General features: G+C 48.5%; 6 protein-coding genes across 6 annotated transcripts; 3 read left to right on the top strand and 3 right to left on the bottom strand.

Moving 5' to 3' along the window:
- Positions 1-318: 318 nt before the first annotated feature.
- Positions 319-1,341, bottom strand: BGW36DRAFT_356569 (uncharacterized protein; the record flags this gene model as incomplete). Its single annotated transcript, XM_046213788.1, has 3 exons — positions 319-754; positions 813-1,102; positions 1,192-1,341. The coding sequence occupies 3 exons, from the start codon at positions 1,339-1,341 to the stop codon at positions 319-321; spliced, it is 876 nt and encodes a 291-aa protein (XP_046075826.1).
- A 948-nt stretch (positions 1,342-2,289) lies between these two features.
- BGW36DRAFT_263447 (uncharacterized protein) lies at positions 2,290-3,639 on the bottom strand (the record flags this gene model as incomplete). The annotated part of the gene is made up of 1 exon (XM_046210095.1): positions 2,290-3,639. A coding segment is annotated over one exon (1,350 nt), but the record flags the coding sequence as incomplete, so codon positions are not given.
- A 1,519-nt stretch (positions 3,640-5,158) lies between these two features.
- BGW36DRAFT_395089 (putative NAD binding Rossmann fold oxidoreductase) lies at positions 5,159-6,405 on the top strand (the record flags this gene model as incomplete). Its single annotated transcript, XM_046217996.1, has 4 exons — positions 5,159-5,441; positions 5,492-5,587; positions 5,650-6,138; positions 6,194-6,405. 4 exons carry the CDS (start codon positions 5,159-5,161, stop codon positions 6,403-6,405), a joined length of 1,080 nt encoding a protein of 359 aa, XP_046075828.1.
- A 579-nt stretch (positions 6,406-6,984) lies between these two features.
- Positions 6,985-8,304, top strand: BGW36DRAFT_117141 (HPP family protein). Its single transcript, XM_046209263.1, has 3 exons — positions 6,985-7,001; positions 7,065-7,343; positions 7,399-8,304. Exons 2-3 carry the CDS (start codon positions 7,077-7,079, stop codon positions 7,990-7,992), a joined length of 861 nt encoding a protein of 286 aa, XP_046075829.1. The 5' UTR covers positions 6,985-7,001; positions 7,065-7,076; the 3' UTR covers positions 7,993-8,304.
- A 311-nt stretch (positions 8,305-8,615) lies between these two features.
- Positions 8,616-10,607, top strand: BGW36DRAFT_290028 (putative ribosome biogenesis ABC transporter Arb1; the record flags this gene model as incomplete). The annotated part of the gene is made up of 3 exons (XM_046210725.1): positions 8,616-9,218; positions 9,273-10,414; positions 10,481-10,607. 3 exons carry the CDS (start codon positions 8,616-8,618, stop codon positions 10,605-10,607), a joined length of 1,872 nt encoding a protein of 623 aa, XP_046075830.1.
- Positions 10,608-11,066: 459 nt separating this feature from the next.
- Positions 11,067-12,992, bottom strand: BGW36DRAFT_372888 (putative proteasome regulatory particle subunit Rpt2). Its single transcript, XM_046215522.1, has 4 exons — positions 12,804-12,992; positions 12,674-12,742; positions 11,539-12,604; positions 11,067-11,479 (listed from the first exon to the last, which is right to left on the bottom strand). Exons 1-4 carry the CDS (start codon positions 12,804-12,806, stop codon positions 11,229-11,231), a joined length of 1,389 nt encoding a protein of 462 aa, XP_046075831.1. The 5' UTR covers positions 12,807-12,992; the 3' UTR covers positions 11,067-11,228.
- Positions 12,993-13,061: the final 69 nt, after the last annotated feature.

The following is a 13,061-nucleotide window of genomic DNA, read 5'->3' on the forward strand; positions in this document are numbered from 1 at the left end:
CAAAAGTCCTTTCAAATTAACACAGATTGAGAAATGAAACACACTTTTCTCCCCCCAAGCCAAGGTAGCCAAGACGAGATCCAAAAATATGTATGTATCAAAATGCCCCACTCCAGGCGTCGGATTCAAAAGGTACTGTATCCGTCGTACAGACGAGTGAGAATGTAAACAAGCATGGTATAGAGCAAGATAAGCGGCCTCAGCGGTAGAAAAACAAGGAGATGGAACATGTCTTCGTGAAGTGAAACAAAGGTTCTCTAAGCATCAGCGGCTCTCATCAGCCCGTGGGGTAGGCTGTAGAGCTGGGTGCTATATAGCTCATCGGTTATAGCTGCTATGTGACTGGTAGCTGGTGTCGTTGTAGTCTCCAGTCGTTTCCGTGTGAGGCTGAGTATAGCCGCTATTGTAACTTGCATCGTAGTCATGCATCACTGATCCTTGGCTTGTCGAGGTAGGATCATATGCGCCTTGGACGCCGCCATGGTGCGACCCACCCAAATCGTCAGCTTCGCTTTGTTGAAGGAGAGCATAGTCCTCATCGCGTTCGTGACCGTAGTTCGAGGGGCCTTCACCTCCAGTGCGTCCCGACCGGAACTCATCCTCTTCCTCAAAGTCATGTGCCGTGTTTGAAGAGAAGGCTGCCTTCGTCTGGGCATCAAAGGTCTGATCGGCGACGGCATCAGGCATAGTACCAGTTCGACGAAAGTAGATGACATTGCGAAAGGAGAGATAACTCGTGGCGATAAAGAGAAGGCTATACACAGTCAATAAACAATACAAGGAAATTGACATCGATAATGATGGATACTCACAAAACCATCACGCCAAAGATCACCGTTGCAGTACTGACACTACACTTGGATGAACTGCCATATGCGAAAGCATCGCAGCCTGACTTTTTATCCTTAGAATTATCCTGCTCCGACTCGCCTTTGCTTTTGCCTTCCGCGACATAGTCTGCAACAGCAACCCATCCACTGAACCACAAAAGTACCATGAGACCGTCGATGGTAGCAAAGGCGTAGACATTGCCAAATCGACGAGCACGTGGAAAGGTCGGCACGGCGACGAGATAGATGAGGGCAGGAATAGACAGCCAGCACTGAAAAAAGGATATTGTATTAGAAAGTGCCAAAATTATTACCAGCGATTGTAGACGGCTTCGTCCAAGGGGGAGAGATGGGTTCTTACCACGCCAAAGTACCAGCCAGAGCGGCCGTCAACACCACCGCTCTTGGTGAACACAGCAATTGTAAGTACCCATGCAAAGAATATCAACACGGCCTGGGCGCCATGTACCAAGTTCTTGGTCCTGGCGGGATTTATCGATGGGAGTCTCATGGTGAAGGAGACGAATTATGACTAGGCCGGAACCCGTCTATATACACAAGGGATCTGAAAGGTATCCAAGCAATTACCGATGATCAACAGTATTTTAGGCTGCAACTTGCCGCTTTGCGGTTTGGGTATGAATGCTTTTCTGGTGCGATCGACGGAAGACTGTATGTTTATCCAACAGGCGGAATGATTATGGAGGGAGGTTGACAGTCGTAGTAGATATGTTAAAGGTAGCAGAGATGGCGGCTACCACGGAGACACGATAAATAGAGGATGAGAATAACGAACGAGGGTAGGCAGTCAAGTATAAGGATAAGAAGAACAATTATAGCAGACAGCAAAATGAGATGTTTGGCAGAGTGGAGGCAGTAGTCGTCACTGACTACCGGCGTGAGATTTCACTCGGGCAACTGGCAGTTAGCAGCAGCCTACGTAGGAAGTTTGGCTGGCCGCCAATCAGTCGGCCAGCAGAGTTTCAGCTGGGCCAGCCACACTTCGGCGCGCTCTGATTGGGCAGCGCTGCAAGGCTGAACGCTAAGACCGGGATATATACTGCTTCATTTACGGAGAACATTGATATTACTTATTATTTATTAATTATTGTTGCTATTGTTATTGCTATTGTTCTTGCCCTAAAAAGTAATCTCTTCGATTTCATGTCTCATCAATACGTACACTAATACTCTTATTCGCCCGAACAATCCGAAATTGAGTGGCTGTTACGCTGGCAAGAACAGTTTAGGCCAGGTTAAATATAGAAACTCAGCCACGGTCCAGACGTCGTTAGCCACATTTGCGCCAGTCCAGCCAATGGCCAACCAGGCATTCAAGTGCCCAAACACTCCGCCTCATGTTCTGGGGTGCTGAGAATGATGTACAAAAAGGGTGTGCCAACAGTGAATTGTGAAATTAAAATCAATAAAAACATTTTCATAACTGTCGTTTCACATACGTCTCGGTCGAACCGTTGACCATCAAAACCAGATCGTTCAGAGGCTGGCTAATGTGCAAGTGCCACCACCATGGAAGTGGATCGATGCTAGAAAATCGAGATCGGTTCCAAATATCGCTGAGACCTAGTTTGTGGCTCATTAGATTGATGGTTTCAATGGGGTACGTAAATCGTTCGATTCCTCGCGTGGTCTTCTCGGCTGCAACCACTGGCCATATCGGTTTTGCTCGTTTCTCAAAGGACTCCGGAGCAGTTTCATTGGCCGAATCGGCCGTAGTTGGGAGGATTTCCAAATAACAAGTGAAAAGGTTGGGAGGAGGATCATCCAGTAACCGAGAAACCGCGGTCCCTTGACGACAGCCAGCAAGATAAACAGTATAACAGACTGTATTTCGTTTGATCTCCTCGTCAACCATGAACTTGACAGATAAATGGCCACTCATTTGAGATTTTCCTTTATCCGCAAATCGCTCCATCAACTGTCTCGTTACCTCGTGAATGCTGGAGTTTAAGCTGGACTCTTGCCAGCCAGATGTTTGACTGGAATAGCGGATCTTCATCGCCTTAACACAGCCCTGAATTAGTAAAAAGTCTGCCCAGTAACTGCCCAGTCGTGCGCGTTGTTGGAGAACCCAGGGATGATCTTTGGTAATTTGCAATTCGCTGACATCTGAGTATGTTTGACTCGGCGTTCGTCTCGGTAATAGGACAGCATCGTGAATCGCTCCTTTGATGGTTGTATGAATGACGTAATTCTTGCTAGGAGAGCCATTAAGGATACGGTGGACAGAGTCGCGAGACTTTACATTGTGTCTTTCGAAAACGGATAGCCCCTTCTCTCCGACATGCTGCAAGAAGAGATCATCTCTGCTGAAAATAGTCACGCTGTCGACATTGAAATGCACACATTTGCAGGATGTGCGGCTCTCGATGGTGCTCTTCGCCACGCCATCCTCAAGCGGAGTTGCGCGGTCTAAGAAAGGCACCCAGATATCAACTTTCTCTCGGTTGATAATATCGAGCAAGTTGCAAACATATTGGGTCTTGGAGATCGAGTAACAGCAATGTACAGCTTTGGACATGCTGCCGCCAGAGCGAATCGGCGTCAAGCCCACATCAGCGCCAATCACTCGATGGCCACCATAATGAAACTGCCTTGCAAGCGCCAGCCCTCGTGCTGTACCGACACCTGTGATGAGAATTGTCTTCGGGTAGAATCGCGGGTTTCGGAGGACATTGCGGCGATGATGTCGGTCTTTGTTGTGGAAAAAACGAATACGACCGAGCAGCGATACCCCTATCAGAATCGAGGTATCGAGTGGCAGTAGAAGAAGAGACACCCAAAGCTGAAAAATGACTCGAAAGAGCTCAGAGACTGTGATTCTTGAGGAGAAGATAATTACGCCAGCTGACTTGAGAGCGTGAGAAGGTCGAAAGGAAGTGCGTGAAGCCATTATGTTCCACTGCGTACACTTGCACAGGAAGCTACTTCGGAAGTTGGTACGTTTAAATCGTAGTCGCCTGCATTATATGCGGCCCTGCTTCTGTCCTTATCCGAGCGGTCGTGAGTTAGTAAACACTAATGTTCATATGTTGTCAATGATAAGGTGAACAGATGAACTGTATCAACTGTTTGCGGAAAAGGACGTCATCAGTGGGAACATATAAGCGGCGGCACTGGACGGTCAGACTTTTACCCTAAGCTAAGCTTCTACAAGATAAAGTCCATGCCAACGAAGGGGTAGCATTCAGTGTCATCGAGTCTTTGATGCCAGGATCAAGAGCATGGCTGCTTGTGAGGATTGCATGCAACAAAAGGCTGGGAAGCTTGGGTGGGCCATGATGAGTTGGCTGGAGGGGCCTGCAGATCGACCAATCACAAGCCATAATCTGCATCTCTGATGAGCACCCCTCAAAAGACAATGAGTACCATTACTACATACTACATAACTAGGCAGTTTAATGGTGCTATAATTTAATGCTTATAATAGTAATGCAGATGATATCTTCTGGTATTCTGTCCCGCACAGGTATTAATCTACAGTGCAGAGGCATTCGAAACCTCCCTATCAGACAACCTTGGGGATATTAAAATAATAACACTTATAATTGTACGCACACATATACATAATAGTTCATATTTCTATTTGCTTCAACTAACTTCCAAACATGGGATATGAAAGCAGAAGTAAAGAATCGATCTCCAGAGAGAAAATTCCCGTCTTGAGCACTCTTAATTACTTTTGCCTGCTGGTAATGATATATCGGGTTAATATCGGACCGATTACCGTGGAGTTGTAACGAGTATGTACGAACCAAATGCTAATAATGAGTAAAATACAACTGCTATATTTAACCTAGGCTTATAGCTAAATGCCCTCGCTGTGGGGCAGGATTAAGAAGAGTGTGTGTGAAAACATGAAGGCGTTTTCGAATTCGTCTGTAATATATCTCGGGAAAGGGTTTCCGGGGCAAGCATGATATTTCGTTTTTCCAGATTACAATTACGCAAGTCGTAAACCAAAAGACGAAGGAGTTGATAAGCAGTCCTGTCCAGAGCCATGATAGATACAGAAAAGCAGTGGTATTCCAGCCACAGCGGGAGGCAACGAAGCCCCGCTGAAGACGATGGGCCTTGCTGGGTCGACGGGCAAATGAGACGTTGCAAGCTTCGGGTTGAGCTGCCCCGCGCCGACTGAGGCTTTACGGGTATGACGATGCTAATTATTAATGGCATTTTTTTTGCTAAGCTCCAATTCCGAATTTCTTGACTGCCCTCAACTATAAAGAGGACGATTCCCTGGAATCTAGGGAGTCTACCACATTGTCTATTCACAACATTTCCACAATCGACTGCACAGCACAAAAATGGCGTCCAAGACCTTCAACGTGGGCGTTGTGGGATACGGCTTCAGCGCCAAGATCTTTCATATCCCCTTCATCACTGCCGTCCCTGACTTGAAGCTGTATGCTATTGTGCAGCGCACACCCAAGCCAGACGACAATGCCGAGAAGGATCACCCCGGTGTCAAGCTGTACCATTCTGCAGACGACTTGGTGAAGGACTCTCAGGTCGATGTCGTTGTGATCACCACAGCACCTGACTCCCATTATGCATTGACGAAGTTGGCACTAGACGCCGGCAAGCACGGTATGGAATCATAGGGCCTCGTCGATTAAGCATGTCTAATTTGAATGCAGTCGTGGTCGAGAAGCCCTTCGTCCCGACCTACAAAGAGGCGGCAGAATTAGTAGCATTGGCCGAGAAGCAAAAGAAACTTCTTGCCGTATACCAAAGTACGTGTTAGCAAGACATATATTTTACGTTGACTGCTCTAATATCTTCTTGTCTGATGCAGACCGCCGTTGGGATGCGGACTTTGTCACGCTGTCTAAACTTGTCAAGAATGGCTCATTGGGTCGAGTGGTGGAATACGAGAGCCATTTCGACCGCCATCGTCCCGAAATCCCTGCGGCTTCTACTTCCTGGAAGACCAAGGTCATGCCAGCAGGTGGTGCGATTTACGATCTGGGAACACATTTACTGGACCAAGCTGTCTATTTGCTCGGCTTGCCTCAGCGTGTCACGGCTTTCATTGGCAGCCAACGAGAAAACAACACCTCTGGCTTCGAGGACTCCTTTACGGTTCTCTTCCATTACGACAACGGTCCATTGGTGACAGCCAAAGCCGCGGTCGTGAGCCCTGAGGAAAAGCAACTCCGCTTCTGGGTGAGGGGTGACAAGGGAAGCTTTAAGAAATTCCACCTAGATGTCCAGGAAGAGCAATTGAAGGCTGGTATCCTACCAGGGAACAGCGTGTACGGTTTGGAGCCCAGCGACAGATATGGTACGTGCAATGTAGTTGACTCATAAGAGACGACCGAGCTAACTGTCCCATGTAGGTGTTCTCACCACGATACAGAACGACCAACCCGTTGCGGAGACTGTTCCTACTGTCGAAGGGCCAACATGGGTGGAATATTATCGCAAGCTTGCGCGTGCTCTCTCCGGTGAAGGGGATCTTCCCGCAAGCGGTGCCGAGGCGAGCCAGGTCATCCGGCTCATCGAGCTAGCTCAAGAGAGCTCCAAACAGGGCAAGACTCTGACTGTATAAATCGGAATGTATCCAGTTAGCGATCACAATAAATGCAATGTAGAATAACCATTTCCTTTTTCCGTCGAAGTGACTTGTTCAAGCATTTGTAAAGCCATGGGCTGCAACCTCACCACCACCAATTGCGAGACAATGTAAGATAACATGGAGAGGTGAAGGTTAATGAGGATTAATAGTTGCGATGACGGCCCTGGTTGCCGTGTTTGCCGTGTTTGTCCCGCGGCGATCAATCCCGTGACTTGCGCTAGTCAGCATATATCCCGCTAGCCGCATTTAGAATTTCTATTACTCAATCCCAAGCACGTGAGTGGCCAGTTGCAATTTCCCCAAGTGGAAGAACTTCTGTTTCCAGCATTGGCAGTGCTTTGCAAGTTGATTCTTTGCCCTGGGGCTCCGCACGATCCGCGGAGATGGCCTGCAATTTCGTATTTTGGTCCGCAGATGATGTGCCATCTGCAGCCTATATATACAAAGGACCCGACCGTGAGACATGAAAGGGACACACATGCCTTGGCCGTCCCTGCTCGACAAAGAAACATACAACAGCTTAACTGCGAGCCGAGCCGAGTCGATTTGTGAGACGTCTCTTGCTTGACGTGGAGTGACCACAGCTATTTGCGACCGTCTTTCATCTGCAAGAACATTGACTCATCTTCCAGAGCTGCTCTGCGATGGGTCTCTCGGATCCTGCTGCATGGAATTTTGATATCGATCGATGGCTCAACCCCATTGTGCCGCCACCGCCTTGGAAATGGCTTCCATACCCAGTGTCATATGTGCTCGGATATAGAAAGAAGCCGATGAAGCCAGTTGGTAATTTGATCATCACGGCCTGGGCTTTTGTGGGAATATTCGCTGGTTTGATCGTCATTGAAGTTGTATCAAAGCATGTGGCCGCATTTCAGAGCCACCAAGCCCCGATTATCATTGCGAGTTTCGTATGTAATGAACAATTTCTCAAGCTTCTACTCGCCTTTCTGACCTTTTTCTTAGGGTGCTGCGTCGGTATTGAATTTTTATGCCATTGAATCTCCACTGGCACAACCCCGAAATTCCGTCTTTGGGCAGTTTATCTCTAGTGTCATCGGCGTGGCAATATGTAAACTATTCGCGCTGAGTCCACACTTTGAATCTATTCGCTGGGTTGGGGGTGCGTTGGCTTGTGCCCTCGCTACAGCGTTGATGGCTATCACCAAAACGGTCCATCCACCAGCTGGCGCAACCGCTCTCTTGGCTGTTGTCAGCAACGACTCACTGCCATTGGGATGGTGGCTGGTACCCGTGATCCTGTTAGGAGCAGTTCTCATGGTAATCGTTGCATTGATTATCAACAATATCCAGCGCAAGTTTCCTCAGTACTGGTGGACCCCCGAAGATCTCGCCCAAACAAAACGAAAAGAAGCAACCCCCGAAAACGACGCACAGGCGGATGTTGAAAGCAAACTGACACAATGTTCTTCGGGGCGAAGTGAAGGGCTGGCAGAGGAACAAGTGATCATCAGGAAGGGGAGCCTGACTGTGCCCCAGCATCTGTACTTGACTCCTGAAGAGCGGACTTTTCTGGTAGAACTCAGTGACCGACTCTAGTGCTCTACATACACATATACACATATACACATATACATACACGACTACACGAATATACGCATGGATCTGACCCTGTAGGACATATCCGTAGTCCTTAGTCGCCCTCGCCACCTGCACGGGCGGATGACGTGTGTGGGCCAGTAAGCGCTGGCGAGGGGCCGCCGTGCTCCACCGGCCACAAAATTTCAGAGTGAAAGAAATAATTAAACCGATAATCAATATTACTTACTCTTAGACTCTTACTGCTTCCTGAGTTTGCATACCACCGGCTCGCAGCAGATCCTGAAACAGCTGCCAGTCCTTCTCTTTTCCTCTCTAGTCTTTTTCCTGATACCCCAGTGTGTTTGCGGCGCTCGACTGTTGGCGGGGCTCGTGTTGTCTCTGCAATCGATAAGGCAGAAGTACCACTGAGTAGGTACCCCACCACAAAAGCGGGATTGCAGATTTTAATCGCCTTTCTCTTTTCTGCACAGCTCCTGTGATTGGATTTGTTTATCTTTCTTCGTTGAAGAAGTCAAATAACAAATCCGTGTTATAAGGACAGAAACCTGTGCCCTTGTATTCTGCTCTCCGATCGTGTAGAGCAGATTTTTCCTCTGCATTTTCCTTCCACATCCGCCAATATGGTATCTGCATCCAAGGCCGCCCGCCAGGCCAAGCGTGCTGCCGATGGTGGTGGTACTGAGAAGAAAACCTCCAAGCTTTCAGCCAAGAAGGCAGCCAAGGCTGAATTGCAAGACGGTGATGGCGAGGCCGTCCCCGGTAGCGATCAACCCGCCACCTCTGCCGAGAAGATGAAGGAAGTCGACAAATTGACATCACAGATGGACAAGCACGGCCTTTCCGACCGTGTCACAACAGGTGTGCTGTCATCGATGGAATCTTCCCGCGACGCGAAGATTACGTCGGCCTCCTTGGTGTTCCACGGCAAGGTCCTTTTCAACGACAGTGTTCTCGAGCTCAATTATGCCCGACGTTACGGCTTGCTCGGTGAGAACGGCTGCGGTAAGTCGACATTGTTGAAGGCCATCGACAAGCGTGAGTTCCCGATTCCAGACCACATTGATATCTACCTCCTGAACGAGGGTGCGCCCCCCAGCGATCTCGGTGCTTTGGAATGGGTCGTCAGAGAGGCTGAGAATGAACTGGAGCGTATGGAGAAATTGGCCGAAGATATCTTGGAGAAAGAAGGCCCTGACGCTCCTCAATTGGAGGATCTTTACGAGGTAAGTTATTACCGTAGCTGCACGATATATGAGGCAATTGCTGACGGCTTATAGCGCATGGAAACCATGGATCCTTCTACCTTCCACACTCGTGCCTCCCTCATTTTGACTGGTTTGGGATTCAACAAAACCACTATACTGAAGAAGACCAAGGACATGTCTGGTGGTTGGCGAATGCGTGTGGCCCTCGGCAAGGCCCTCTTCGTCAAGCCCTCTCTCCTGTTGCTTGACGACCCTACCGCTCACTTGGATCTCGAAGCCTGCGTGTGGCTTGAAGAGTATCTCAAGAAGTGGGATCGTACCCTTGTTTTGGTTTCTCACTCCATGGACTTCTTGAACGGTGTCTGCACAAACATGATCGACATGCGTGGAAAGCAGCTTTTGTACTATGGTGGTAACTACGACTCATACCACAAGACCAGGGATGAGCAGGAGACGAACCAGACGAAAGCTTACAACAAGCAACAGGAAGAAATTGCCCACATCAAGAAGTTCATCGCTTCTGCTGGTACATATGCAAACTTGGTCCGTCAAGCCAAGTCTCGTCAAAAGATTCTCGACAAAATGGAGGCCGATGGGTTTATCCAACCCGTCATCCCGGACAGAGTCTTCACCTTCCGTTTCGCCGATGTCGAGAAGCTTCCACCTCCAGTCTTGTCCTTTGATGACGTGACGTTTTCGTATTCTGGCAACCCCGAAGATACCTTGTACGAGAACCTTGATTTAGGTGTTGACATGGACTCGCGAACTGCTTTGGTGGGCCCTAACGGTGTCGGCAAATCGACATTGCTTCGTTTGATGACCGGCAAACTGAGCCCCAACAGTGGCCGTGTGACCCGCCACACTCACTTGAAGCTGGGTCTCTATAGTCAACACTCTGCCGAGCAGCTAGATTTGACTAAGTCAGCTCTTGACTTTGTGCGTGACAAATTCAGCGAAAAGAGTCAGGATTACCAATACTGGCGTCAACAGCTCGGCCGTTACGGTCTGACCGGTGAGTCACAGACTGCGCTCATGGGCACGCTGTCCGAAGGGCAGAAGAGCCGTATCGTTTTCGCTTTACTAGCCATCGAGTCGCCAAACATGCTCCTTCTGGACGAACCGACCAACGGTCTTGATATTCCTACTATCGACAGTTTGGCCGACGCCATCATGGCCTTCAACGGTGGTGTTGTGGTGGTATCTCACGATTTCCGGTAAGCCTTGCCCCTTTTAATTATATATATTATTAAAACAATTCGTATCGACTAACCCCATCACAGACTTTTGGACAAGATTGCCAAAGATATTATGGTGTGTGAGCACAAGACAATCCGTCGATGGGACGGCAGCATTGGCGAGTACAAGGACTACCTACGCAAGAAGATGGTTTCAACCGGTGCCGTCTAGAAAAAGCCAAACCAAAACCCAAAATCATTCCCGAATTTCACTATATAACCTTCTTCCGCGAAGGAAGGGCCGAGAGAACGAAAAGAATGGGAACCTAGCCCTGCTGGACAAACCAAAAGAGAGATATCAGGGATTCTCATGTTATCCAGTGCATGCATATTAGAGCTTTTTTAGACTTGCTTATGAGTGAGAGAAGAGAGCATGCGAATCTGGATTTGGATTATAGGGAGTTACGTTTCATTTGTTTTCTTGTTGCAGGTCCCGATTTCTATAAACCCCTCCTTCATCCCTTTTCTTACCAGTCCAAGTCATGAACGTGTTCGATATCATGCCTTGTATTCATGTCTAAAAATGATAAAGAACCCTACTTGAGGTTGTTTTTTGACTAGAAATATAGATCGTTTTTTGGCTTTTCAATACGTGATGCTAGAGAATTGTTGAATGAGTCTACGTATAAGATTATGTTTCCGTATAATCACATGATTTAGAGGTTGATTGATAAATAAGACATATGCAATGCCTAAGATGTAGAGTACAGGATCAATTGATCGACTAACGCGCATGCGCCGAAGATCTGGACAGTGACTGAATCAACGATGTAAGCCACGGCGCCAGAGAAAACTACAGGTACAGGCCTTCGGGCTCGCTCTCATTCTTTGTCTTAAGCACACGCTCTCTGGCGGTACGGAAATCTTCCATTTGTACCCTCATACGACGCTCACGTAGTGCCATGAGACCGGCCTCGGAACAGATAGCCTTGATATCGGCGCCAGAAAGGTCATCCTTCTGGCTGATGAATTCGTCAAGGTCGACGTCATCACCCAGAGACATCTTGCCGGTATGCAACGTAAAGATCTTTCGCTTGGTGTTTTCTATAAGAACCACGAGTTAGCACTTGATTTCGTCGATTGGAATTACGAGGGAATCTTACGATCGGGATTCTCGAAGAGGATCTTGCGGTCAATTCGACCAGGGCGAATCAATGCAGGGTCTAAGCTCTCGATCTTGTTGGTTGCCATGATCACCTTAACATCTCCACGGTCGTCAAATCCATCCAGCTGGTTAAGAAGCTCCAACATAGTTCTTTGGATTTCTCGTTCGCCTCCAGAAGTCGATTCATAACGCTTCGTTCCGATAGCATCAATCTCGTCGATGAAGACTATCGATGGGGCATGTTCAGCCGCCACTTGGAAGATCTGGCGCACTAGTCGGGGACCGTCACCCAGGTACTTCTGAATGAGTTCACTGCCAACAATACGTAGGAAAGTGGCACTCGTTTGGTTCGCCACAGCCTTTGCCAACAGTGTTTTACCTGTTCCAGGGCCGCCATAAAGAATCACACCCTTGGGGGGTTTGATACCCATCTCCTCGTAAAGCTCAGGATGCAGCAAGGGCAATTCCACCGCTTCCCGTACCTCTTGAATTTGATTCTCCAGACCACCAATATCAGCATAAGATTCTGTAGGGGCTTTGTCGAGCTTCATGACAGACACCAACGGATCGGCATCATCTGTCAAGACACCAACTACAGATACAGACTTGTGATGCAGCAAGACACTGGCCCCTGGTTCCAAAAGATCTTTATCGACAAAGGACATGATTGAGACGTAGTACTCCGGGCCGGTGGCGCTAGAAACGATGGCATGGTCGTCATCGATCATTTCCTCGAGGTTTCCGACACCCATCGGGCTGCCTCTCATGTCGTCGACGCGACTCCTTTCGTCAGCATTCCTATCCAACGCATCCAGATCTCCTGTAGCTGATGGCTGAGAAGTTGCTTGGGCCTTGGTCTTCCTAATGCGTTCCTGATTTTCAACGTATTCTTCCTCCAGTAACAGGTGGTCGTGAATCCGTTGCATTCTTAGATACCTTAATTTACATCTTGACGTGGGAAGGATGGTAGGAAGCTTAGCAGCAGCATTGGGACCAGCTGCCTTACGCTTCTTGCGTCCGATACGGGTGGTAGGTTGCGGTGGCGGCTCGTACTTTGGCTTATCCTTTTGATTTAAGGAGAGATGTTAGCAAGTCGGTCTTCTTGGAAAAATTGGTCGTGGGTAGGTTCATACCTTCTTGCTCTTGTCATCACGGCCATCACCCCCTGGCGCACCACCGCCTATATTGGATTGTTGATTACCCTAGATTATCATTTGATAAGTCAACGTTGTTTGCATGGTAGCGTTCTGCGAGGACACTTACCATGATAGGGAGCTGCAAAGCTCAGCAGAACTGCCTTTTTACTGGTAAAAAGGTACAGAGCTGGGATTCAGTCCTGAGTAGAGAGTAGACAAGCTGGAGATCGATGGATGAGGGATGGGATGGTGGTGGAAGATGGGGTGGTGGTTTGTCAGAAGCTGGCTGGAGCTGTCGCCATCAGCTTCTCCGACGGGAAGCAACGGGCCAATACGCGTCCACGTGACACGCCCTTAAGGCCGAGTCCACGTCAAGCAAGAGCCG

This window comes from Talaromyces proteolyticus (genome assembly GCF_021365285.1).
Source record: "Talaromyces proteolyticus strain PMI_201 chromosome Unknown BGW36scaffold_3, whole genome shotgun sequence".
Taxonomy (NCBI): Eukaryota; Fungi; Ascomycota; class Eurotiomycetes; order Eurotiales; family Trichocomaceae; genus Talaromyces; species Talaromyces proteolyticus.